Raw genomic sequence first — 26,711 nt, forward strand, 5'->3', positions numbered from 1 at the left:
AAGTAACTTGCTCAGATTCTAGATGAATATAACACGACCACAGCTTTTCCACACGTGTAATTATGTGATTGGGCTAAATAAGATAAATTCACCAACTGTGCACTGACCGCACGGTGTCGGTCAAAAGGGTGTGTTTTTTTGGCCAAAAGCTCTGCTCGCTGACTTCAACAGGCGCACCAGTTAAAAATCACGGGGTCCTCATCAACAGCCACACAGAGTGACTAAGTGACCTCATGAGTCTCACATCCAAATATACGCAAACAACGCACAAGCAAACCGTTACCAAGCAAACACACACACACACACACACGCAGGCACACAAGAGGCTCGAGCTCTCCTGGATCTGTTGCAGGACGGTGACTTACAGTGACAGTGACTTCCATTTTAACCACACATTTAAAAAGAGCCACATTCGAGAGAACGGCTTGCACGTGTGACCTGTGAAACGTACACACACACGCATACAATTTACACACCCAACGCCACCAAACACCCAACACCAACTAATTCGCATGACAGAATTCCCTCCTACGGCTTCAAACTGTGGGTGGTGCCGGCATTACCGCACAGTGGAACAGTAGGAGGGGTGCACTGTACATTGATGCTGTGCGTGCCAACAGATGTTTTTAATGACAGGAAGGCTATTTCAGCTGAAGACTGAGGAAAAGGAGGGGAGGGGAGGGGAGAAGAATAAAGAATGCACACAGGGAGCAATGCTGTCATAAGCACAATATTAAAAGCTGTCCATGCAAAGCTGTGTTTAAAGTTGATTCAGCGCAGATTATTAAAGTCGGGTCTGCAGCCACCACATGACCTACTTCTATAACGGGTCGCACATAAAAAGAACTGCCGCTGTAAAGGCTCAAGGATCTGAAAGTTCATCGGCGCCGTGTCAGTTTGTGCACGCACAGATTCACAGACTGGACAGTACTCGTTGTCAATTGCACGTGTGTCCACTCATACGTGACGTGCTTTGTCTACATGGGAAAAATCCATCCATCCATTCATCTTCTACCGCTGTATCCTCCACATGAGTGGTGCCAATCCCAGCCGACATAATCCCCAAATCTGCACGTGAGCTAAACAACTGGCGATTAAGACCATTTCTCACTCCTCAGAAAAAGTTTACGGACGTTATTAATTGAGTCAGAAGTAGGCTCATTTTCAACTGGAAAGCTGCCCCCTGGTGTCCAAGTGCTCCTCCTTCTGTCCTACTTTCTGGGCTGCACTTATCAAACTGGACGACAACATCCCAGTGCGAGGTGTTGCCGACATTCAAATGGCCACTTCTTCAGACTCCCATGTGTTCAACATCGATGGAAAGCTTAGAAATCATTGTTTCGGAATCTGTATAACTCAAAATTCCCCGCAGCCTACTTGTTCCAGGATCTTCCACGGCTGGGCACATATGGTCTCACTGTTTGGACATGTGAGTGATGAGTGGTACCACGATTCCACTCATGTTAAAGCCGTGATATGACATGCAATGGAGTACAGTATACTGTGCACCTGCCAGTGCATTTACTCATACAGAAAAACCTTCAGTGACTACAACCCTATCATACTGAACTATGCTTAAATACACATGTATATAATACTGCAGGATGGAGGCTATTGGTCTACACAGTAGCTTTTACATTTAAGTACGCCATTCTGCATGTATTAACCTCTCTAAATGAAAGGGCAAGCGTTGTACTTTCTCTGGAGCTGGCACTCCTTATGCCTCCACCAAACTCTGTAATTACAATCTGATGCAGGATTACTCTTCCTCGGTGGCAGCGTACCAACTCGTGCCAGGCCTCGCAGAACGAATCCACCTTCGCAGGCTCCATCAATGAACTTGCTTTACTTGCACAGGAACGCCGATGCTGCTGTTTCTGCCCAGGTTATCACTCGTGACTTGCTGGGGAAAGGATGCTGCCAAGCCGTGAAGTCACAGATTTAAGCCCCCGAATGCTCCTTTTATGAGTGAGCGCTCACTGGGGAGAGGGAAATAATTCCCCCTTTGAAACGTGACAGACGACCGAGCCGACATCGCCAGGAGCGAGACACAGCGGCGAACGCTGGGATCCAGGCTCGTGATATAATATCGCAGGGGAAGAGAGTTCATTGGTGTTGAAAGCGAAACAATAAAACAATCACTTTTTTGTGATAGCAGACTTCAGAGGCTGTTTTGGATTGAGCAGGCAAACAATGGTGTGTACGGAAACTCTGGCTGCTGTGAGCTACTGCAGAGAAGAAAGGTGACCGCACGACAAAGGATTTCTCATTTTATGACCCTCTTTAGGATTTATGGTCACTGACCATGTGGACTGAATGACTGCCCCTGAAAGAAATTTATTGTGTAAGCAGTCTATAATTTAGATTTACCACAACAGTGCTGTGGGATAATGTAGGTTAGTGGGTGATATGCCCAAAAACATTATCACTTGTGATCTTGTGACACATAACTACTGTATATGTTTCGCTCAGATGAGCAAAAATCAATCATTAATCATCACTTTGCACCATTGAACCTTGGGTTAGGCTTAGGGTGAGTAATATTGCAATAGAAGAAAGTTATATATTGAATTTTAAATGACCGGTCATTAGCAGCTGTACAGCTGTGTTAACAGGTTACTGACAAAAATGTTGTGTCGTTGTTAAATTCATATTTTACATCATTCGAAAAGACATTTGAGCGCTGATGAGGAGCAGATGACGGATGGGGGGATTTTACTTTTTCCCAAACCCTTTGAACCAGACAAGATGATTAAAGGGTGGGAAAGGAGGGAAAGTAGGTTACACGGAGTAACACATCCAGCTGTCCAGTAATATCATCATGGTTTTGTAATACTGACTAAAGTCCACTGCACATCAGAGTCTTGCACGGGGGAGTAGTGTTTCAAAAGAGCCTCACTTAGGGCAACAGTCAGAGTTATTAAAGAATGACACTGTCGCACCACTTCAGCCTCTACAACTGTACAACAAACATTTTCCCTCGAGATTACAGACTGTACCTTTGCACATAATGAGGAGGCTCAGTCCATTCTCAGTGAAATTGATTGCACAACACAATCAATCATATTCTCCGCAATCCCCCACCCTGAGTCTGCCAATAGTCATTTCGATTGATCAATCCATCAGAGAGGCAGTGAAACACAGTTTCCCAGAAATCAAGGTGAGGTCATCAGATTGTTGGGTTTAACCAAGAGTCCAAAATCCACTAATATTGTTATTATCAGATATCACCATTGGCAGCCCGTCCATAGAGGGCGCTAGGGCGCCGCCCCACCAGTCTCACGTGAAGACAGGCATCGTCTAAAATAATTTATAAAAAGATGGAAACATTTAATAAATGCGTTACACGTTGTACAGTACGTGACTACCGTGTGTATTCTGCATTCAAATGTAGTTTAAAAACGTTAACTTCTCACACTCGTTTACAGCGAGTGCCGGTCACGTGACGTATTTCCGGTTTTAGGGCGCACACGTCTTTCTCGTAGACTTTTGCTCATAGTTTTTGCAGATAGATAAAAAGATTTTAAAATAAATAAATAAATAAATAAATAAAAAAAACCTGGAGCACAGAATCTTACGCCCGAAGACCTCCCACGGCCGAGCGGACTGGCCTGATGCCGGCGGAAACGGAAATGCCTCCGCTAGCTTCTATGTAAGTTGTGCTAACTTTATTTCTCTGAAAGAGCAAAAAAAACACGACCTATGCGATGCTAACAAAGGAGTAATAGAGAAGTTTGCATGTCTAAAGGAGAGACGGGCCAAATCCACACACAAAAAAATAAGTGCCTGAAAAGTGGAAACATATTGTTGTGTTTTAAGTCATTTAAGTCAATCTTTCAGGCATGAGAATGGTGCTTTGGCGTGTCCTAGTGGTGATATGTTGTAACTGCATTGTGGTTTTATAGCCCATGTGAAAAACTGACAGCAAATCTTCATATTTAGGAATGATGTATGTATGTATATTCATATACATAATTTACTCACTAATATCTGCATTGACATCAGCCTGCTAAAACCCACATTGAACAGGCTCAACCGATGAAGACTTTAGTAAAATGAAGTAGGAAGGAGAAATAATTACGCTGGTGACGTAAATATTTCTGTTATTATGACACAGATCATTTTCCTGCTCCAGCAGCAGCAGCAGCAGCAGCACTGAAGGAGAACTGCAGTCTTTCCTAGTACATATCCAGCAGTGATAGTAGACAATGGCACCCTGGATTATGCAGTAAACTGAGCTATAAAAGTTTTTATTACTTCAGAAACATCACTTTCCATTGACAGGATACGCAAATGATGAGCATCCCATCTGGCATTGAAATGCAGCGAGATACGGTCCTGAGATAACTCGGTGAGCTCACGTCTACGAGCAGGCCAGAGCTCAGGACCAAGGCCTGGAAATTGTTTTTAGTTATAAATATCTGAGAAGTCGGTTCTCCACTGTCTGATGTGATAGTGATTTATTGATCACTCAGACACGGCGAAGAAACACTGAGCGATACGTAATGTGTTATTGATAAAAGACGAAATATCAAAAAACAATATAGACGATGAATAGATGAATGTATCTATTGCTTAAATGGAAAGACACTGACACAAGTTTACAAAATAATGCACAAGAGTAAGACTGAACAATTTGGGACAAATATCTAATTGTGATTTTCACTTCAATATTTATTGTGTAATAGATTGAAAATGTGTTGGAGCATTACCACACATGACATGATCAGTGTGTAGGATTTAATGACATCTAGGGGTCAAGCTGTGTATTGCAACCAACAGAATCCCCACTTCTAATGTGGCTGAAAGAGGAAACTGATGAAACCTCCCTACATTTTGAGCACCAGACCTTAAAAATAAGAATTGTTTCCAATGTCTATGTATTACATTTTTAAAAAATGTGCAGTCAACACACAACAATCAAGTGGTGAATAATTAAATTGCAGCCTTTTTTTTGCGATTTGCTAATCACAACTGCAATTTTGATCGTTGTTGAGTCAAAGTTATTTTAAGTAGCGATATAAAGTAGCAATAATTGTGCAGAAGTCACAAAATAGACTGTTTTCTGTTCTTTTTCTTCATAAAAACGAGCCAAGTGAACTTTGAACTGTGACGTATTTCCAAATTACACCAATTTTAAACATTCTGAGTACTCAGCTGTGTTTATATGTTGGTGAAAATGAAAGAAACCTTTCATCAGATTAACAAAAAAGATAAGGTTCTTATAGCCTCTGTATATACTATGCTTGTGTTTATACATAGTAATGGAAGAAAGCAGCCGAAATGCTCTGTGACAGTGTAGCAGTGCTACTGAACACATACCTGGATCGTGCTTATGTTTGTGTAGGAACTTTGCACCGAGTGAAATCCTTCATCGGGGAGGAGGAGGCGCATTTTGGAGTCAATGTCAATCAGCTGTTCTAGGTCAGAAGGCTCTGGGGTGTAACCTTGTCTTGTCAAGACTGACACAGCCCACATGTCCTCCTGGAAGAAAAGCATCAGTTAGAGAAGTCTCAGTCCACCGCTTCATTTTATGGTAACCCTAATGGGGGACGGACAAACTGTAAATACTTATTCGGCAAGTTGGAACCCTTTGTATTCACCTCTGGGTTAACTGAGCTCTTCCACAAACACTGGACGGGTCGTGAGCTCATCACAGCCCAGTGGTGAGAGGAGATTTTTACAGTCGGTCAGTCATGCCAAAGACAATCACAGATCTAAAAACACAGCTGTAACCTTTGAACACTAACATGGGGAAGTAAAAGCTTCTTGGCAAACGCAAACAGGAAATATAAGGATTATTATTATTAACAGGGTGGAGCGATGATACCTACAAATTCTTATGATAGTGATTTGTGTTTGCTGTGATATTTTAACACTGCCAATGTTTTTTTTTTTTTACTTGGACTTGCAGATGACCTCAATCTGAGTCTGACATTTGTCAAAGTCCTTTGCTCTACTCTGAGTAGGTGCAGTAATGACAGCTATTACATGTTACATTAATTGTTGAACTACTGTGCAAACACAATCACCCTGCTCACACGAGACATGGCGTGCACCGATTGGGTTTATATCAACGAGGAGAGCGCAAATGAAAAATAACAACAAAATAATGCAATATAACTTAAAGCTGTAGTGCGTAACTTTTGCGTAACACATGACGTTTAAATTCAAACCATTGTCAAATGAGTTCACACTATGTTAATTAAGCCTATCAAGACTCTCTCTGTGTCTCCCACTATAGCAGTGTTTAGATCTTGTGTTGCCTGGCAACATTTCCACACTGCACACAGGAAGTGATTTTGGTCTGATAGTATTGCCTGACAGAGCATGCCACTAATGTTACATTGTTTCTGTTCATGTTGAAACAAATACTGGATGGTCCATAGTGAAGAACAGACAGGAAACAAGGGGGTGTATGATGGAATTAAACAAGGTACACTGCAACATAGCCTTTCTGGACACTTGAATAACTCTCAATCAGTTCAGTCTTCCAAGAATCATTTAATGGTTGTACCGAAATCCCAGTAAGATTGTTCTTTCCTCCATAAAGTTTCAGCCTGAGCATGTGGTGAAGAATCAGATGTTAGTGCTCCGTGACTGAAGCCCCATAAATGTGCCACAAGTACTGACTGCTATCGTTGACTGATTGCCTCGGGTTAACAGAACCAAACAAATCTCTACAGCTTGTTAGGATGTGTGTCAGCAACATCCGACAAGTGTGTGAAGCAAACAGTGAGCAGCGAGTTGTGGCGCATGTGTCCTAGGGAATCTTGCCAAGAATTGGGTGAAGACCTCGGAACTGAAGACACATGACCGCCAAAGTCCTGGTGAAATAAATAATGTGCTGGATCCTTCATGACCATTCATAATAGCATATCTCGCAATAACAGGAAGTGTTCCTCTGGCCAATTAAAAAAAACAAAAACAAAACAAAAACAAGACCATCTGCACTCCTGTCAGTTTGGTATCGGCCACCAAAATTACTCAAGTGTTGTTCTAAAGGTCATATTATGGAGAAAGAAGAAGCTGTCAGGCTCAAGCTAAATGGAACCGTATGTAAAAGGTAAACATGCTGCCTCTCACTTCCACACTGACCTCACCCCGTCTGAATTCAGAATTCAGAATTTCCTAGAAAAAAAACATGATTGTGAAAATGATCCTTCCAGGAACTGCATATGGCCCTTACACATGTGGTTCACGATCTGAAATACTCCGCAGCCAGGCAGTCGCCAAAACATAGATATCAGACCAGCCTGACCCAACGTTGGCTTGTCTATGGGCCAAAGTATGGCAGAGTTATTTGAAAAATGTCTTCAATAACATCATTCAAAGGCCAAATGTTAGATAATGTCACAGAGGTTGACAAATATGAACAAAAAAGAAGAAGACATTTTTATGTTGATAGCAGATGTTGGGGATGAGACCAACAACAATACTGCTGCTCACCAGAAGACATGTGGATTTCAGAGAGCAGTATTAAGGACCTTGACTAAGAGAGACCTTCATATCAGCCTACCTCGCCGTCACCGTCTCTGGCACTGTCCTCTTCCTCTTCATCGATTTGTCGCAGGAGCTCAGCCAGGCGTTGTTTCTCTGCCTGGGTTAAAAGCATTTGCCTGCCATCGCCACTTGCTAACTATTGCATTAACCAAAATGTAGGAGGGGGGGGGGGGGGAAACAAGAAATAATTATAAAATTGTAAAAAAATTGAAAAACTACATTTGTTTGACTTGTGTCAAAGGTTTAGAATATGACTGTCTCTTGAACAAGACAAATATTTTCCTCAATGGAAAAACAAACAGTGAGGAGACTTGCTCTAAGTCATGTGATATACCCGAGCGCTGCATTTGCCCCCCCCCCCCCCACGTGAACTTTAACATACCTCAATGTTTCTCTTGACAAAGTCCTTCTGTCTTTTCTTGCCTCTGGAAGCTCCGCAGTGGCTGTTTTCAAATTGCTCCTCTCCAGTCTCAAGTGATTCTTCTGAGTTGTCTGGACTCCACTCGTCTGTCAGAAAAGGCACAACTTTAGATTCCAATGGATAAACATTATGGGGAAAAGCACATGGAAGATTTAGGAATAACATTTGATGAAGAAACTTAAAAACCACATGTTTCAAGCCATTTCTTCTTAGTTTCTGTCATCTGATTAAAGATTCAGCAGTTGCCCTAAATAATTCTGAAACAAGTTGAAATATAACCAATTTATTTACTGCTATAAGGTGTAAGAGTGGTGGAGAAGTGGGTATCATTTGACTAGAATAGGTTAAAGCCCTGATGATTGTGTATTTGAACAGAGAAATGCATTTCATTTGACCAGGCCGCAAGATTTTGATCAGGAAACAAGAAAATCAGTGGTAATTATGTTGCATATTACCTTGCAAAATTAAAAATGCATGTAGATACAGTGTTATGCATTCACCTCAAGAAAACTATACTTATATTATACTGCATATCTGCACCAGCCAACAGAAACAAAACAACAACCTTAAGTTTCCTGAGCACATGGCGCCATCAAGTGCAAAATCTCAACAGTACAAGTGAGAGCATCAATCCAAAAATGACCGAATGGGAAATGTGATACATGTGTGCTGTGTTTTCTGTCATGTTCATTTTCATTGACTCACTTTGCTCCACAGGTTGGCCGTGTGTGTCTTGATCACAGTCAGGAACCTGTGTTTCAAAGACGGGTACAAAGTCGTCCTCATCTTCTTCTGTTCCTTTTGAGATAAAAAAACACACTCCGGACATGTTCTACACTTCGACCTTGTTTCTCATCTGTTGTTTATGCTTACCACTGGGTACCTCCAGAGCTAAAAACAATCTTGTGTTCAAAGCTTCCTGAGCACTTTCAGAGTGACCGTCGGGCTTATTCTGCTGCAGAAAAGCACTCCATTACAAGATCACACCACAATAATAATGTTATTAACAGCACTAGGCAAAGCACAAAGACTGCATCTACCAGGAGTTCTTGCCAGAGTTTTGTTTGAAGTTCTTTTCTTTCACGTTTGGCTTCTTTTTCTTTGAAGATCCTTTCTGACAGTATTTCATCGAGATGTTTCATTTCATTAATGGCTCTTTGAAGTTCTAAGCCTTCCCTCTCTTCATCCATAACGCCAACGTGACTCTGACCTAAAAGAAGTGCAAACAGGGGGTTTTGTACAGTGTGAGCTAACTTAATATCAGGACAATTATATATTAATAATCAGGGTTTACGTCTGGGGATGATGGATAATATTGATCTTTGTGAGGAAAATTGAACTCGGGCACAAGAGGCAAAGATTCCCAGGTGAGGCATATTCATAGAGTGCTGGGTCAATTCTTTCTTCACATGCATACAAGAAGAAATCGAAGAAATCAAATAACGACTCCTTACAACCAAGATATGCAGATCATCTCTGAATGCACAACATGTCAAACACTGCAGGAGACCACCCTGGGTTATTAGGTGCCCTGTGTACCTAATAAAATGGTCAGTGAGTGTATACTATGACACATACCTTGGTCAGGACCACTGGCTGAAGAACTGATTGTTTCCTCACAGCTGCTCTGGATCTACAAGAAATGTGTTTTCTAAAATGAATACTGGCTGTCAGGCTCGGCCTCGAGTTTTGTTCTGCAAGTGAACAATGTTTGCACAATTACCTGAATATCTGCAGCATCGTTGCTCAAAACAACAAGGGCAAAGGGAGTTGTAGGACAGACTCTGTCACTATGAGTCAAAGACACGCTGGACACTCGGCTACATGTGTGCTCACCCGATGCAGGTCGGGAAATGTCATCTAAACTCCCTCTGATAATTTCCATCCTGTGATGTTCCTATAAATACACAACTGTTATTAAATAGCGGACCGCTGAATGAAAAATATTCCTCCGTTTCCGCCGAATGTTTGGTAACCATGGACGCAAACACTTCCGGATGTTGGTTACTATGGCTGCGGGGCTCCTCAGCTGAGCAGCTTCAATCGATGCCGCTAGTTAGCATTTTGTTGTAGGTGACAACAAGTTAGCCGTTAGGGAGCTAGCTGGCTAGCGGTCAGCTGTAGCTCGTTAAATGATATGTTTACTGCTTCCGCTGTATCTTTAAATGTCATCGCTGTGGCTGACATATTGCTCATATAAGTGTACGAACGCAGAGGGGAAGGTTGCAAGGCCGTGTTTTGCGGTAGGTAACGTTAACGAGCAATTTATAATGTCTAGCTAGCGTTAGCAAGCTAAGGGTAACTGTTCGAACGCTGGACACCAGTCTGCGTTTGTTCCGCTAAATAACATCGGTTGCGCAGTTGTTGGCTAGTAATTACCAGCACTGTTTATCAGGTATACTTTAGCATGTTTTGTTTTTGGCCTTGTTATCTGCAGCGCTGTCACTGCTCGTAAGGGAGAGGTGAGAATGGGTGTGTGTAGCCACGAAAGAACAAACGTAAGACGAACCGTGTGTGATATGTAAATATAAATATTAGCTACAGTGACTGATTTGCCAAAATTGAGTCTGAAGGGAGTGTCCAATCGACAATAGCCTGCTAAATGATAATAATACCATTATTGTTATTTTCTTCCAGTTCTGTCATTCCACTATTCACACACCTCGTAGCCTCTGCATGTATGCAATGTGTGCCTACCTAATAACCTGTTTTTCCCCCATCTCACCAGGTTGAATAGACTCTGCAGGGGAAGATGTGCAATGGAATGACAGAGTCAATATCAAAATCATTTATGACCCACTCCTCTGCCACTGAACAGTTGTTTTTGTTGTTGCTGGGATTGACCTTTGTGTCTACTGGGAGTGGATCAGGTAAGAGACGTTGTGGGTTATGTGTGCTTTGTATTTTCTGTGCACATCAAGCAATATTAAATGGGCTTGCAAGGACATAAACCAAATAGGTCAGGGAGTCCTGGCAGTTATTCTACTTTATGATGGTATTTAACTCATTTGATGGACAAGGGGAAGAGGGAAACAACACACTGCAGCTTTTACACATTTGAAATAGCAGAAAACACAAAAAAAATCAATGTGGCAAAACCAGTAATGACATTGTATTATTGTATTATTGTATTATTTTTCTTCATCATGATTAATTGCAGACATTCTGTACTTATGGTTATACGGTGGCCCTAAAGGGTAAAACACAACAACTAATTAATTAGAAGACATCATTTCACAAATGATACAGGCAGAGGGATTCTGTATGAGCAAATTTATTTCTCACTTTGTCACAGCAGAGCTGCAGCTACATATATTACTAAAGATTTCCAGTCTTTTTCACAATGTCGCATTGTATTCCAGTTTTTTTTAGTTGTATACGCTACTCAACAATCATGAGCTGTTATTTAAAGTGTGACAACAGATCGACACCCCCTCGCTTTCTCTCTCTCTGCTAACAACCATGGGTCTTTAACTATCAATGTTATTGGTGCGTCACTAAGAATCTTGTGTCAAGCCATCCTCAAAATATTTTGAAATATTTGTATCTTTAATTGTGCTTGGAAAAAAAAAACTCCATGAGATTCACAGAATTGTGTCTTCTCTGGTCTTCTCTCAGGATGTGTGAGGCCATACATGGTCCAGAACAGCTGGGTAAACCTCACAGAAAACAACAGGGGTTTGTTCCCTGTGGGCACAGTACTGCGGTACAGCTGTGACCCTGGTTACCTGCCAGATGGACCCAGCATCCTCACCTGCACCACGCTGGGACGCTGGACCTCTGAACCGCCTCACTGTATACGCAGTGGCGGTACGATATTCAGTCCACTGCTGTCTTTTCTGACCTGTAACATAAATCTTCAGTCTAATTGAATGTTGTGCTCTCACACAAGGAAAAGCCTGGTTTTTAATACTGTACATTGTGTGTTATTCCTTCATCAGCATGTCTACCCCTCACCAAACCTGAGAATGGGGGCTACACTTGCCACCCATCTCCTTGTCGTATGTTTTCTCACGGCTCTGTGATAGAGTTCTTCTGTAATAAGGGCTTCATTCTCGATGGAGAAGATAACTACCTGACCTGTCAGGATGGACAATGGGATGGTCCAATGCAGACCAACTGCATAAGCCAAGGTTGGTCAGTCCTCACAACTCAGGTCTATCCACAAGTTTATGAATTGGTCTTAAATATCCTCCTGTCAACAAACTAATACTTGATGATGTATATTTAGTTTTGTTAAATGAGTTTCTATTTCTTTCACTCGTTGTCTACTATGATTTGTTATGATGTTATTGCAACAGTGGCTGTAGCTACAGGCAAATAATAAACAGATACTATCTGTTCTTAATGTTTTTTAAGGTTGTATAAGACCCTCCATGGTGCAGCATAGCTCAACAAATCTTACGGACACCAACAGAAGCTTGTTCCCAGTGGGCACAGTTCTACAGTACGACTGTGACCCGGGTTACCTGCCAGCTGGCCCCAGTATCATTACCTGCACCACACTTGGACAGTGGTCCTCTGAACCCCCTCTGTGTATTCACAGTGACGGTAAAGACGAAGCTCATACTGTGTCTGCATCACATCATAGACAACTTGTTTTTTTATTTAGTTGTTATTGCTAATAATAAGAATTCCAAACCTATCGTATTTATGTTCTCCCTGTGTTTATATGCATTGTTTTTTCTTGCCGTGGACAGTATGCCAGCCTCCATATGAGCCAGAGAACGGAGGCTACACCTGTCACCCCTCACCATGCTCAAGACTTTCCCACGGCACCATTATTCAATATTACTGTGACGAAGGCTACATTCTGAAGGGAGATTATAAATTCCATACGTGTCAGTTTGGAAAATGGGACAACCTAATGCCAGTCAGCTGCCTCGTGGAGCAAGGTAAAGATAGTACTTTTTACGTACTATTCAGTAAGTCATTTTATGACATGTTCAGTCCATATTTGAATTAAGCCTGTGTTTGCTATTGAAGGCATAAACCTTTTGAATGTTGTCCCCTTCTAAGGTTGTATAAGACCCTCCATGGTGCAGCATAGCTCAACTAATCTGACAGAAACCAACAGGAACTTGTTCCCCGTGGGCACGGTTCTACAGTACGACTGTGACCCAGGTTACCTGCTGGACGGTCCCAGCATTCTTACCTGCGGCGCACAAGGGCACTGGTCCTCTGAACCTCCCCGCTGCATACGGAGTGACGGTACGAGCAAAAACCCCTTCAAATATGTCTGTGTATGTCATTCTAATTGTTTCAGTTCAGCTTGTTAATGTATAAAACCAACTTTCAGTCGAATCATTCTAATCCAAATACAAAGGATCACAGAATTTGACCGACATAAGCACACACACACGTATGAAGCCTGTCAAAAACAACCAGTCATGTGATTAACAGACAGACAAAAACAGAGCATCACAGTCGTCCAGGAGGGAGTAGATAAAAGCTTAAAATACTGTTTCGTGCTGTCTTCTGGTAAGCATTTGGGTCATTTTTGTGAATTTTCTGGTTGGTCTGTGGACTCAGTTGATGACTGATCTTAAATTTGAACTTACAACACTAACATAGCCCCATTCCTGTCTATGTTTTTTCTTATGAACAGTATGTCGGCCTCCGTTTGAGCCCGAGAACGGGGGCTACACCTGCCACCCCTCCCCTTGCCAAAGACTGTCTCACGGCATTGTGATTGAATATTTCTGTGAAGAAGGTTATATTCTGAAGGGTGATTATAAATACCTTACCTGTCAATATGGGGAGTGGGACAGCCAAATGAAGCTCAGCTGCCTAATGAAGCAAGGTAATTAAGATTAGATGATAACATTTGAACTTTGAAATGAATCATTACAACGTTCCATATAGATAATCAGTCATTTGTCCTACAGGCCGTGATACAGCTTTACCCCTGGGGATGCCCGCATTGTCCATAGTGGCATCCACAGCCAGCTCGGTTGCCCTCATCCTGCTCCTCGTGGTGTTGTTTGTACTTTTACAGCCAAAGTTCAAGTCCCTGCACCGGTGAGCTTTTTTCCACACCCAGCATCCTGTAATTAAAAAATCTTGGAAATTGCGAGATTTAAATGTCACTCTGGTCCTTTCACACATAGACGTGATCCGGGTGTATCTGGCCAGCCCGTGTCCATCATGGTGGAAGGAGTCCAGGTGACCCTGCCCTCATATGAGGAGGCTGTAAGCAATACCGGCACCTCAACTTCAGCGCCCACCTCTGAGTCTCGAGTCCAGATAGTGCTGTGTGAGGGTCAGCATGCCACAGCGCCAGAGGCTGGCCCCTCTAGGCCTTCTTCCCTGAAACAGCAGCATTCCGAGATGACTGTGGTCCACCCTATACCACCGTCCTCATCCTCCTCATCTCCTTCACCCACCTGGGGTTTGGAGAATGCAGGCGCTACCGCTCCCTCGTCCTCGCAAAGAAGGACGTCTGCAGGCAGTGACCAACACAGCCTTTCTCTGGACTCTGAAATGGACTTCCCTGATGGTAAACCTTAAAAGTGATGTTTATATAAAAGATGTAGAACAGTGACCTTTAGCATTTAATTCCACTTCAAAACGTCTGAGTGCATTGGTTGCCAAAGTTTCCAAAACACGGAAATAAGATGCATCTACACCCGGCGTTACACTGTTTACATGCACATATACATACATACATTTTCACCTGTCATTACAATAGCGGAGGAGATTTATCACATGATGAGATGAGATGACAGGACAACAGTAACAGACTATAAAAATAATTCATTTTAGGATTAGGATTAGGCAAATTGGACAATCTAAATTGACCGTAGGTGTGATGGATTGGCGACCTTTTGCCCTATGTCAACTGTGATTTGGCACCCTCATGTGGACAATAAAGCGGTAGACGATAGATGGATGTTTACTTAATCTCCGATGACATGCCAAATATAATGATCTGTTTTCCACAGATACGCCATTACTGAAGGAGGCTTGAATCGTGCTGCAACCTGTGGACTTACCTTAGACAACCAGAGCTGCACGGGGTGAGTGGCATGCCTCTCACCAGTTTGTCAACACAAGACAGTCGACACAGACCAGCCTGGCTGAAGAGGCTCCGGGTGAAGCTGTGGGTCACATAGAGGAACGGTTTTCTCTCGCCATCCCGAAAGCAGAACAGAGAAGGGATTCTCATGTAGATACGTGCTTAAATTTTCCATAGGGATTCCTACATTGCTCACGTATGTCTAGCGTCTGAAGCTCAGTTTGAAAATGTAGAGTAAAAAAAAAAAGAAACCTTTGAAGGAATGTGTCTGTAAAGGCTAAATGTTAGAAGAAAATATATGTTTTTGAATGGATTAGCAAAGCTGCAAACTCATTGAGTGAGCTATTAATCTCATCTGCATCTTGTTTACGGTTGCTTTCCTTTAATCATTTGGGACATATTAGAAAAGATGCATGAACGCCAGGTAACCTAGATTGCTGTCCACATACTGTAGATGCATTATATTTTTTGTGACGTGACTATACATCGTTATTTAAAAGTTATTAATAATGACTCGCACCAATCCACCATGTCGTTGTACAGTATAAGGCCTCTTGTTTGCTGGAAAGATCACTCTGCTTTTCTCTGAGTCTTTTTTCTGCCATTGAGGGCAAACAATTTGTGATCAATTTGTTTTTGGGCGGGGGCCTGTATTTCACATATGTCGTCCCGAGCACTCTTCATACCCTCTCCTCTAAAATGGCCTTAGCTTTCCACTTCTATGCACAGGAGTCCGTAATATGTACCATAAGGAACTTAAAGAATGTCAGTGAAACGCCTCCACTGCTTAGTGACCATGTGTGTTTTGCAGACACATCACTTGTACACTGGAAAATATTATCGTCTTAATTTATTCAGGCTGCTCCGAAACTCCTGTTTTAAGGAAACGAAAATGTGTGTTTTATTTATTTGTGTCCAGACTGCTGTTGATCAGCCATGGCTTATTTTGGTTCTTCCAAAGCTCTTGGAAAACGTAAAAGAAGGTCTTCTTTTTTTTCTTTTTTTTTTTTTTAACTTTGCTGCTTCATTTTAAGATTCTACTGCAGGCACGTTATATGTGACACTGTAAAAGTTGCCGGGGAGATCGACACAAAAATAATTATGCGTATAGCTTAGTGTAACGTCAGTGTTCTCTTTGTTTTTACTGTCCACTTAGTTTACTTTAGGGCTGAGAAGTGTATTTTTTCCTTTATTGTGAAGATGGTATTTTAATATATGAAAAAAAAAATTAAATTAAGTTTGCTCTGTATGTGATCATTTGATTAAATATCATTTGAGATGTTCGAATTGCCTGTATGCTGTTTTTTGTGCTCACCAGAATGCTCAAAATGACATTAAACAGTGCTACAAAAATATGTATTCAGTCATAAAATAATCAATTGTTTAGGTTTGCGTCATTATTTACAGGATTGGGTAAGTACGTGGAATGACTTCAATGTTTTCTGGGAGCACAGTGACTCTTTTTTTGTACAGATTTAAGGATCACGACTGATCAAAGCAAACGACGCTGTCATTCGCCATGCGGACAACTTTCATGCAGCTGTCCACCGTTGGTCATCATCATCATCATCATCATCATCATCATCATCGTCGTCGTCCAGACCATAACGTGATTGACTGTAGATCTGTAGATGTGAACCAGGTACTCTCTCCACTGCCGCCAACACCACACATCCTCCCTGAATATGGCTCTTTTAAATGTTAAACCTCTTCTAAATGAGTACTTTTTTATTAATGATTTTGATGTTGGATTATATCAGTCGTATGTTTTTGACTGAGATTTGGCTTGACCGTGATAGTGATGACACACACATTGAAGCTTCACAACCTAATTACCTAATTTTACATGAGATGCAATGCAAGAAAGAGAGAAACTCATGTTTAAAAACACTGTATTTGATATCTGTCCATTTTTCAGCCAATCACCGGTAAGTGCAGCTCCTTTGTCATGAATGACTGATTCTGGTCTTAGTTCTATCGTGATGTGAAGTGAAGTTAAATATCTGAAAAATGAATATCAAAGTCAAGCTTCAGTTTAATATTTACTGTGCAATACATTCAATTATAAAAGTATTATAAGAGTATTTTAAAAAAGTATATAGGAGTATTACAAAAAAAAGGCTTACAACATAGAACTATCAAAAATAGAAAAAATTGCAATTTGCCAATTTTGCTTTAAAATATGTTACATTAAATGAACCCCATTAATAATAATTAAAAAAATAAGCTCAAAGTGCTTCACAATAATAGGAAAATAAAAGCATATAAAACAGAAAAATACAACACGGTGGGTTAAAATAGGAAAAGGCTCACGTCAAGAGGTTAAAAACCTGTTACTGACGATGCAAGTATTAGTTTTTATACAGTTATTGTGTCAGTATTCAGGCCTGCCAACGTCATCATCATGGCTCCCCTGGTTTAATGTCAACATTGCTGCACTCTTGCAAATCTGAAAAGGGACAGACAATATTAGTTTTTTTGTTGTCAAACACTAATACGTGTGCAGCCCCAGGCTCCCCCCCCAAACCGGAAGACAGCTGTGACATTTACCCTCAGCTGGCGCCGTGAACGTTTGGTAACATCTGAAACACAGGATCAGGAGAAGGGCCTCGACGCTCTGGAACGTCATGTAGATCAGTGGGAAGAGAAATATGGGTCCGATGACCTCCAGGGGGAAAGCCACCTTCAGAATGGCAAAGCACAGCTGAATGTTTTGACACCCTGTCTCCATGGAGATGGTCCTCCTGCATCTGAAAGACGTGAGTAGCAACGTTTTATTAGTTTTCGTGTTTCCAAAATACATGAAAAAAGTGAAACGGCTTGAAATTCCACGTTTCAGTGGATTTTCATTCTTCTTTTTTTTAGGCTTTTGACCACTATTGCATTATTTACAAGTGAGTTAAAGTACTACATGTTGAAGAAGACACAGATCAGTATATGTGGTGTTCGTTCACATACGGAGCGTTGAATCTGAAAAGAAGCGACAGGACATATCCCATGATGTAGCCAATCCCCGGCATCAGTGCGGCCGCTGTCAAATTATCTGGTGTGAGAACCTTCCATAGGAGTTCTTTGACGGCAACACCACACAGGATTACAGCCAGGATGGAGGAGAGGACCAGGATGCTGAAGCCGACCTGTGAAAGCATGTCACAAGAGTCCCTGTACATGAATCTGAACATGGCACCTCTCTATCAAATGTGTTGTATCTTGCTAAGAATGGCTGCGTCTTACTTTTTGGATCATCGCTGTGTACTTTGGCTTGTAATACTTGATGGTTATGCCAATGGCACACGGCACCAGCGTGAGCACAAGAGTCGTGACGATGCTGACGTACGGCACGGCGTGTGTCAGATTGGCAAAGCCTTGACAGTAAATGTAGAGCATTAAAGGCATCAGACCCAGGGCTGCGAAGCTGGAACAAGTGGTCAGCACGATGCTAGAGGGGGGGTGTCAGAGAGAAGAAACATTGATAGCCTGACCTGTCTGAAGGAAAAGGACATTTTGTGCAACAGAAAGCTCAATGGCAGCAAACTCTTCTCACACAGTTAAAGTAGCCATATGTGACAAGACAGTCAATGCTTTTACCCTTCAAAAAAGTTACGTTAACACACCTGGAGCATCATAATGTGCTCATAAAAGTTGTTCTTTTTATATTTTAAACCAACATCAGTCCTTTCCATACATATCAAACGCATCTTTTTAATTTTAAACCGTTAAATTGCCAGGTTTTGTCAAGACGCAAATTTCATTTTATGGTCTAAAAAACCCCACAATAAATTAATTATTTTCAATGTACTTCATGTAAAGTGGATTATCAGCAGATAAACATTTATTCATTTTGCATTAATTTTTTCTTCTGCGATGTCGGATTTCATAAAGTGCTCACATTGACACACCCAGAGCACGTTTTATATTCTTTTATATTTGAGCAGGGTCAAAAATAGTGATTCAAGTGGGTTTCAATGAGCACATTTTGGTGCGTAGGTGTGTAAGTGTGAGTATTTTAAGATAACGTTGTTTACAATGCACTAAAAACAAAAAAAGTACATGATAAAAATTGAGAACATGACCTGGCATACATTTTTTAACAATATGCCAATAGGTGTCTAGGTGCGTTAAAGGGTTAATAAGGACTCACCTGAGGTTCATGTCGCCCTTAATGGCCAGGGAAAAGATGTTGGATAAGGTTCCCCCTGGACAACAGCCACATATGAGCAAAGTCACAGCCTTTAAGTCGTTCATCCGTAACAACTTTGCTGTACAGAAAGCAGTGAATGGCATGATACCAAACTGGGCCACCAGTGCAATGGCTACTCCTTTTGGCTTAAATAAATGGCCCCTTATTTTTGAAATCTCCATCGAACAACCGAGAGATGTCATGGTGATGGTGAGGATGAGAATGCTGAAGACGTTCATCACTTTGTTCTCGATGTTTAAGGAGCCCAGGGTACCAGCGCTTCCATTGCCCGAGGCGTTTCCTTGGCTGTAGACGCTCATGCCTCCCGTGTAGAGTGTTGTCACGTTCATCCTGGCATTCCACCAGTCCTGCTCTGCTTCGGGGCTTTCACCTGTCACACAGCGCGCCAAGGATTGCAAAGGATTTAAAACACAAGAAAAGCTGAGAAGTTGCACGTCAATCAGCATCTTTGTCACCAGTGTTTTTGAACATTGAGAAACAAAGACTCAAGACTCCAATTTCAAATTCAACACGCAACATCTGTTGTTCGTGTACAACTGCAGTGTTTTTCTAGATAACCCCTTTTTTGTGTTTCTTCATTTTAAATTGTTAGAACTGTATTTTAACATGCAGGAAAAATGGACAAAAGCACTTAGTTACAGGACATTCTCTGGTCTTTTCATGGTTAGATTAAGCAAAAATCCAGACATTTTGTTGCTGGCTGATTGTACTCAATTCCATTGTAAGTTGCTTTGGATAAAAGCGTCTGCTAAATGACATGTAATGTAATGTAATGTAATTTCATCATACCCACAAAGAATGAACTGTTCTATATTCTCAATATTGATTTAGTCTAATAAGTCCTATTTGTAGCTACTGCACGTCCCAAATTAAATGCATATTGAATTCAACTGAAAATAGAACTTAAAGTTCTAATATTCAGGTTGTTCCTTGTGCTGCTCGAAACAGATGAGTCTGCAGCTGAAAGAAGGGGGGAAACAAGTCCACAATTGACAGACAGCAAAACGGTAGTTTTTCGTAGTCCAGAAGAATAAGATTTAAGTCCGTTCTTTTCTTGTGTTTTATTAAAATAGAATTGATCAGAATACGAGAGCGCTGTAGTCCTCATCTTATCCTCCTAAAAACAGAGAGATCATAACATTCCTACCTTTTTTCCCCAGCTGGCTTCAGCAGCTTCAAACTGTGCTCCCAACTCTCTTGTGTGCATTTCTCATCACAACTTTGTCCCCACCTCCTCTGCTCTTTGCACGGCACCCTTGCACCTATGAGCTGCTGGTTGTAAAGTGGCTCAATATTGATCTCAATATTACATGTTGCACCTAAATGGTAAATATAAAATCTAAATGGTTAAACATAGATATTCAATTTAAATATTAAATCTAAATATACATGTGAAAATTCACGCAGTCGGTAACTGGAAGTACCAGAATAAATCTTGACATGGACTGTGTTTATAGAATCAAATATTGAATTAATATAGGGGGAAATGAACATATATACATTACATTACATATACATTCATATATATTCAACAAAAGTGAACAAATATTGGCGTAAATGTGGAAAAAGTTACAACAGTCATTTATTATTCGGAGCTACTGCAAAGTGTTTTCAGCTTGAGTCACTGGTATGCACAGCCTCTCTGTGTCACATGGACATCTGTTGTTGGAACTATCCCTGCCGTGCACTGCGGTGTTGATGTTCACGTGTAACACAGACTTCCAGGGAATCCTGCTTTTATGCCAATTACAAGAACCCCCCTTTTTTTCCTCTTTTTTCAAGCACCGTGGGAAAGTTTGCCATCAGTGGGCTTTGATAATGACGAGTGAATGATATTGCTTCTGTTGTTCTGAAGAGGCAGTATGTCCATTTGGCCTCTCACTTGCATGTGTGGACTTGCAATTAATATGAAGCAACCAGGCAGAGTAGTAAATTTGCTTGGCGGAGTTGCCAGTCGGAAACAAAAGGGGCCCAGTGTTGTGAGACTGGGGTGCTTTGTACACCGAGACCTTTTATTTGCACCTCGCCTTACAGATCACATGTGTAAAACAAGGCTTGAATGTTTTTGCACCAAACTACGGTGTGGTGCAGAGAGTTATTAAAGGGCCAGGAAAATGACATTCAAACTGAAGGTCCCCAGTTTGATTGAGGGCCTTCTTGTGTGGTGTTTGCATGTTGCCTCCGTGTTTTCTCCCACAGTCAAAAACAAAACATGCATATGTTAATTGGCTGTAGTTGTGAATGTGAGGGTGAATTCGTGTTTTGCCTCTATGTCTTTGTCCTGTGATGGACTGGCGATCCCAGCTATGTCAGCTGGGATTGGCTTGGCCCCCCCGCGACCCTCATGTGGAGAATAAAGCCTCTTTTTGAGGAAACTGAACAATTTAAAAGGTCCAGTGTGTAAGAATTGCGAGACTGCAGATTGTAATGTACAGGAACACGTGTTGTCGTCTATAAGGTGTATATAGTAGTGCAACACAAACCCACATAGAGTACATATTCACACAAACCGATGCATGCCATGTTGTGTACTCAATTTTAAGTTATGTTGTTCAGTTTTTTCTTTTTTTTTGTAATTAATTATATTTAATTGTGACTAAAAAAATCAAACTCTAATGAATTTATTTAATTAATAAGTTGCATTGTGGTTTTGTTTGAAGAATTTATGCCATTACTTGTTGTATTAAAAAATAGCAAGGCCATAATCTGCTGTAAATTTAAATCTAAAAATGTATTGACAGTTGTTTGGAAATTAACAAATTGTATTTATTTAAAAAAAAAAAAAGAATATAAATGTCATATAATTTTCAAACTCGAACTAGCCTTGTTTTATGTCCACTTTATCTTAAAAGTGGAGCTCTTTGCATACTAGTGTACACTGTGGTGGGCGTGTCTACTTCCGGCGTCTTGTGGGAAATGTAGACTAGTCTCCAGAAACGGCAGGCGTGTTAAGCAAGCTCCATGTCATCAAACGACTCCATTACCCACAATGCCTTGTTTTGCGGAGCTTGCGCCGTGTATGTTTTCCTGTCCATGTGTAGGCGAATCACGTGTAGGGAGACCCGTTGAGCGTCATGTCTCTGCCGTAGCACAGCGCTGGGCTACATGTTTATGATTCGCTTCAAGTTGTCGTCCGCACTTTGTTTTTGACAGCAGCCTGCTTTTCTTTTCCCGTACCTAATTTTTCTAAAACGAAGAATGAGCGAAAACGATGACATCGACGTCGACAGCGATGTATGTGCTTGAGTTTCCTTTAGAAGTAGCTAGGTAGCTTGTTAGCTAACTTTAAACATGTCCTGTCAGTCTGCGCTGATGTAGCTAATGAGCTAGCTTACGGGCTCTCGGCTAACAACACAGTTTTAGACAAAACGGGGAAATGTGTCGGGGCTCAATACGCAATGTGTTCAAAGTTAACATGCGGGGCTCTGCGGTGAAATGGAGCTGCTGTGCTTAAGCTGACTGTTATCGTGTGTTCTCGTGAGTCAAAGTGTTTCACACACACACACACTGACAGCCACTCACTCTGAACGTCCGTGTTATTGCCACGACCAGCTGTAAAACGCAGTGTTTGAAGCGGGAGCTGCAGGTGTTGGAATAACATGATACGACAGTGACACTGATGCAGGCAAGGTCAGCTTCACTGAGTGACAGGGCGACCGTATGAACACTGCTGTGTCCCCCGAATAAATAGCTCGTCATTGGGTGATACCAATGTTGTTTTCGCGGTGCTGAGCGTCATTTTTGTTAACACTGGATAGCTCTTGACTCTTATTACCGATAAAGTGGTAATCCCTTCACGTCAGCCCACTGCTATATATAGTCATCTTGTTGTCTAGCTAACAGGGTAAAACGAAGGGCTGCACGACAACAGAAAAGTATGCAATTGTTTTTAGTATTGAGTATTGCAATAATATAACTTGCAGACACATTATTTCCAGTCCAACCACACAGTTTTTTCTTTTAAATACTTGAACATCTTAATGCCCCCCACATATAATATTGTGTTACCCTTAAAAAAACATATCAGTGTAAACAAAACTCAGGGGTCCAAAATAAATAGTCTCTTGTTACAACTACCTAAACAATTCTCTTCCAGTAGTTTGATTGTGAGGGTGTGCTAGGCTAACAAGTATCTACCTTTTAGTGTAACAATTGTTATTGTTAAATAAAAGGATATCGATTTGTGTATATATCGTCGTCCTTCCTCGTGTAATATGATTATGAACCAGTGCAGATATCTGTATTTTAATTAGTTAACAATCCCTGGGCGTCACTACTTGACTGAGGGGTCAGTGAGATAGCTACGTTAAGAGATGCCGTGTTCAAGACTTTATGCACTTTGTCCTCTATGTTGTGAATAAATAGAGAAATCCTAGACTTTTAACTTTTCACAGACGTTTTCTTCAGTTAGACAGATCCCGTGATGTACCTATTTGATGCCCTGTTAAACTCATCAGATATTTCACAGGAGACATGGATTGATCCATCTCTGGATCATCATCTGCCTACAGTGTCCATATAAAGGTTTTTTTGTTGTTGTCTGTTCTTGGTGCTTCACAGCAGTTTAGCACCTGTAATTTTGCCTCACTGTCGTCTTCTCTTTGCTTCTCCTTGCTCCTATATGACACTGTGGTGTTCAGTAGGACTAATGAATTCAATTGAAAATATTCATATAAACTATAAGATGACTAAAAAGGTTGATTTACTCCATTAAGCATTAAACAAAGTTTCCAGGTCAAGTATTGTGACAAATTTGTTGTCATTGCAAAGACGAAAAAATGGAACGTAAATGCAAAGAAAACAGTGTGTTTTTTCACAATGTTAAATTTAGTAAAAATTAGAACTTACTGTTCTAATCTGAATGTAGAACAAAGGAAAACAAATTCAGAGTTCTTGTTACTTATAGGTTATTATTTTACTGGTCTGTCAACACTACAGAGGTATGTTTTTTTTTTTTAAGTAAACATTTCTAGGACACATAATACCTAAGGATAAAACTCCTTAGGTATTTGAAGCTGACATATGTACTGAATCATTCGTCTCATGCATCAATAGAATAGCAATGGAAATCATGTGACAAACGCTTAAGACTTATCTTGTGTCCTTTTGCAGGCAGACAAGCGAGCACATCACAATGCGCTGGAGCGCAAACGCAGGGACCACATTAAAGACAGCTTTCACAGTCTACGAGATTCTGTGCCCGAGTTGCAAGGGGAGAAGGTGAGAGGAGAGAAATCATGTTCATAATCAACACTACATGGAGCATTACATGGCTAATTAGTTAGTGCTGTGTCCTAAGCAGGTCTGTTCACATCTAGCTTTTAAATTCTCAGTTATCATTGGGCCACTTTAACATATTCCACAATGTACAAAAAAAATATCGGTTTACTAGCCTCAAAATACAAATTAAATATGTGTCTTATTCACTGGTTATTTACTCTTATTTATATATATATATATATATATATTTATGTATAATGTCAGTGTGAGCACATGTGCCCACATTTGTTGACTTATAGTTGTTATGTTTGTTATTTACTTCCTTAAATTTTGGTAAAAGAAGTACGCAGATGTGTATACTTGCAGTAAATATCAGCATTGTTCATATGATATGTAAAGTTAGTATTATTACTGAAATGTGCTTTACCAAACTTTACCAAATTGAACACGCATGAGATGTTGATCCCTGCGTAACTGTCGGACCAGTTGTCCAGGTGAGAATAACTTGTTGTTGCACTTGAATTGAAAAGACACTACAGCGTTACTCCATGGCTCTGAAATTTCTGCTGACAGAACTCTGTTAAACAGGCGTCCCGAGCACAGATTCTAGACAAAGCAACCGAGTACATCCAGTACATGAGGCGGAAAAACCATACTCATCAGCAAGACATTGATGACCTAAAGAAGCAGAATGCTCTGTTGGAGCAGCAGGGTGAGTGTGGACAGGGTTTGTGACACAGTCTGCTGTGTGTGATGAGTATTGAGTGAGTATATATCACTGTGTTGAATGTTTGCAGTGCGTGCATTGGAGAAGGCTAAGGGGAACAATCAGCTCCAGGCGAGCTACTCGTCTGACAGCAGCATGTACACGAACCGCAAAGGGAGTGCTGTGTCCGCCTTCGATGGCGGGTCCGACTCGAGCTCTGAATCGGAGCCAGAAGAACCACCCAACAGGAAGAAGCTTCGCGCAGAGCCCAGCTAGGCCTGTGAATCTCGCAAGCTCTCTGAACTGACTCTCTACCAGCCCCCCGGCTAGTCTTACCTGTCTGCATCCAGTCCTGCCTGGTGCTATTATGTATAAAATGCTTATACTTTTCCTTATTTTCTTCTGGAAAGCACTCCTCTTGTGGCTGAGGAATCAACTTTTAAGGCCTTGAGGTGGCCATACAGCTTCTAAAGGAGTACCAAACCCTTGATTACCATTTCATAATCTAATGTTGAGAAGACAAGGTGTGAGGCTTTAGTAAAGCGACCTGTTCCTTTTTGAACATCCTCTGTAATTCTGTGCAGCAGTTGTCAAACTTTTAAGACCTTTGACACAATGCTAATTAGGGATAGTCCTCCTTTTTAATAATGATACTTTTTCAGACGAATGTGAAGTTGCTTTTAAAAATTAAATATTTATGGTATGTCCTGAAATGAGTCCCTCCACTTATGGTGATGGTGATGGTGATGCGCCAAAAAAAAAAAAATCATTTCTTACACTTATATTCTTCTGTTTGGCTTAAAAACACAGTGAGATGAACAAGTTGACCTGTTGTTTTTCGTGGATTTTTCACAGGTTCAACTCGTTATTTCCTTCTATTTTTAATAGTATTGTTATTCTTCAATAAAATGTGGGTATAAAAATATCCCTTGATGGATGCTGAATGTTAAAAATGCAGTTGCAGGGCAGTGTTGTTTATTTTTGTCAATGGCAGTCCATGTTGGTGTGTAGTATATATAACACAAATAGTGCGTCAGTTCTGCAAAAGAAAAGCTGTCTCTTCAAATATTTGTATAATTGTTTATTTGTGTTCTGTTTTTCTTAAAGAGTTAGATACAAGTTCCTGAATATTGTAATTCAGAAAAACAACCCCCCCCCCCTCCCAAGTGAGTACAATACGCTTCTGTAAAATAGTGTGTATGTAATCAATATTTGTTTTCTTCAATTCCTACTTACAGGTATGTTGTACATACTACCAATGGTTGTCTTGCAAGTTAAGGCATACCTTTATTATGTAACTATAAATAAAACTATTTTATCCTTTTGGGATGTATTTGTGATCCGGTGTTTTTCATATTTTTTTTCCCCCCACACAAGCTGGTTTGAACTGTGCAAAACAAATGACTTAATGTGATTGACAATTTGCTTTTAAAGAAAATTACAGCAACAAGTTCTCCAAATGTACAGTTAATTTAAAGCTTTTTGTACATTTTCAGAATCCGAATGTTTGTGTAGTGCTGTTCTCTTATATAATGGCTGGTCTGAGAACTCTCTCTGAGGACCTGTCTGTGGTGTTTCAGCTTTGGGAGGTCACTCCTCACCTCACTGACACTCCCTCTGAAGGAGGCTACCTCCTCAAGGA

General features: G+C 41.0%; 4 protein-coding genes across 12 annotated transcripts in view; 2 read left to right on the plus strand and 2 right to left on the minus strand.

The window, feature by feature from the left end:
* Positions 1-9,869, minus strand: part of fsip1 (fibrous sheath interacting protein 1) — a 27,872-nt gene extending 18,003 nt beyond the window's left edge. For 4 of the 6 annotated variants that reach the window (XM_058615835.1, XM_058615834.1, XM_058615832.1 and 1 more), the window contains exons 1-8: positions 9,648-9,869; positions 9,503-9,557; positions 8,965-9,134; positions 8,798-8,879; positions 8,630-8,722; positions 7,886-8,010; positions 7,520-7,639; positions 5,323-5,484 (exon numbers count right to left, since the gene is read on the minus strand). In XM_058615835.1, the coding sequence (XP_058471818.1) occupies positions 5,323-5,484; positions 7,520-7,639; positions 7,886-8,010; positions 8,630-8,722; positions 8,798-8,879; positions 8,965-9,134; positions 9,503-9,557; positions 9,648-9,809 (969 nt within the window). In that variant the 5' untranslated portion in view covers positions 9,810-9,869. The remainder of the gene's footprint in view (positions 1-5,322; positions 5,485-7,519; positions 7,640-7,885; positions 8,011-8,629; positions 8,723-8,797; positions 8,880-8,964; positions 9,135-9,502; positions 9,558-9,647) is intronic. The other 2 variants (XM_058615837.1, XM_058615833.1) reach the window with 1 other exon arrangement.
* LOC131445049 (sushi domain-containing protein 4-like) lies at positions 3,532-16,225 on the plus strand. 3 transcript variants are annotated; one of them, XM_058615830.1, is made up of 11 exons: positions 3,532-3,652; positions 10,653-10,794; positions 11,543-11,770; positions 11,866-12,057; positions 12,284-12,475; positions 12,625-12,819; positions 12,944-13,135; positions 13,533-13,727; positions 13,813-13,945; positions 14,035-14,423; positions 14,869-16,225. In XM_058615830.1, the coding sequence occupies exons 2-11, from the start codon at positions 10,677-10,679 to the stop codon at positions 14,892-14,894; spliced, it is 1,860 nt and encodes a 619-aa protein (XP_058471813.1). In that variant the 5' UTR covers positions 3,532-3,652; positions 10,653-10,676; the 3' UTR covers positions 14,895-16,225. The 3 variants fall into 3 exon arrangements, with proteins under 3 accessions (XP_058471813.1, XP_058471812.1, XP_058471814.1); XM_058615829.1 differs by lacking the exon at positions 3,532-3,652 and adding an exon at positions 10,047-10,167; XM_058615831.1 differs by lacking the exon at positions 3,532-3,652 and adding an exon at positions 10,047-10,167 and having other exon boundaries at positions 11,543-11,734.
* A 592-nt stretch (positions 16,226-16,817) lies between these two features.
* LOC131444963 (hepatic sodium/bile acid cotransporter-like) lies at positions 16,818-20,343 on the minus strand. The gene is made up of 6 exons (XM_058615698.1): positions 20,291-20,343; positions 19,084-19,513; positions 18,177-18,381; positions 17,901-18,079; positions 17,493-17,692; positions 16,818-17,391 (listed from the first exon to the last, which is right to left on the minus strand). The coding sequence occupies exons 2-6, from the start codon at positions 19,470-19,472 to the stop codon at positions 17,345-17,347; spliced, it is 1,020 nt and encodes a 339-aa protein (XP_058471681.1). The 5' UTR covers positions 19,473-19,513; positions 20,291-20,343; the 3' UTR covers positions 16,818-17,344.
* Positions 20,344-22,184: 1,841 nt separating this feature from the next.
* LOC131445243 (protein max-like) lies at positions 22,185-26,409 on the plus strand. Of its 2 annotated transcripts, none has more exons than XM_058616182.1 (4): positions 22,185-22,377; positions 24,256-24,363; positions 24,952-25,075; positions 25,161-26,409. In XM_058616182.1, exons 1-4 carry the CDS (start codon positions 22,342-22,344, stop codon positions 25,343-25,345), a joined length of 453 nt encoding a protein of 150 aa, XP_058472165.1. In that variant the 5' UTR covers positions 22,185-22,341; the 3' UTR covers positions 25,346-26,409. The 2 variants fall into 2 exon arrangements, with proteins under 2 accessions (XP_058472165.1, XP_058472164.1); XM_058616181.1 differs by having other exon boundaries at positions 22,186-22,377; positions 24,937-25,075.
* Positions 26,410-26,711: the final 302 nt, after the last annotated feature.

Source organism: Solea solea, chromosome 18 (genome assembly GCF_958295425.1).
Source record: "Solea solea chromosome 18, fSolSol10.1, whole genome shotgun sequence".
Taxonomy (NCBI): Eukaryota; Metazoa; Chordata; class Actinopteri; order Pleuronectiformes; family Soleidae; genus Solea; species Solea solea.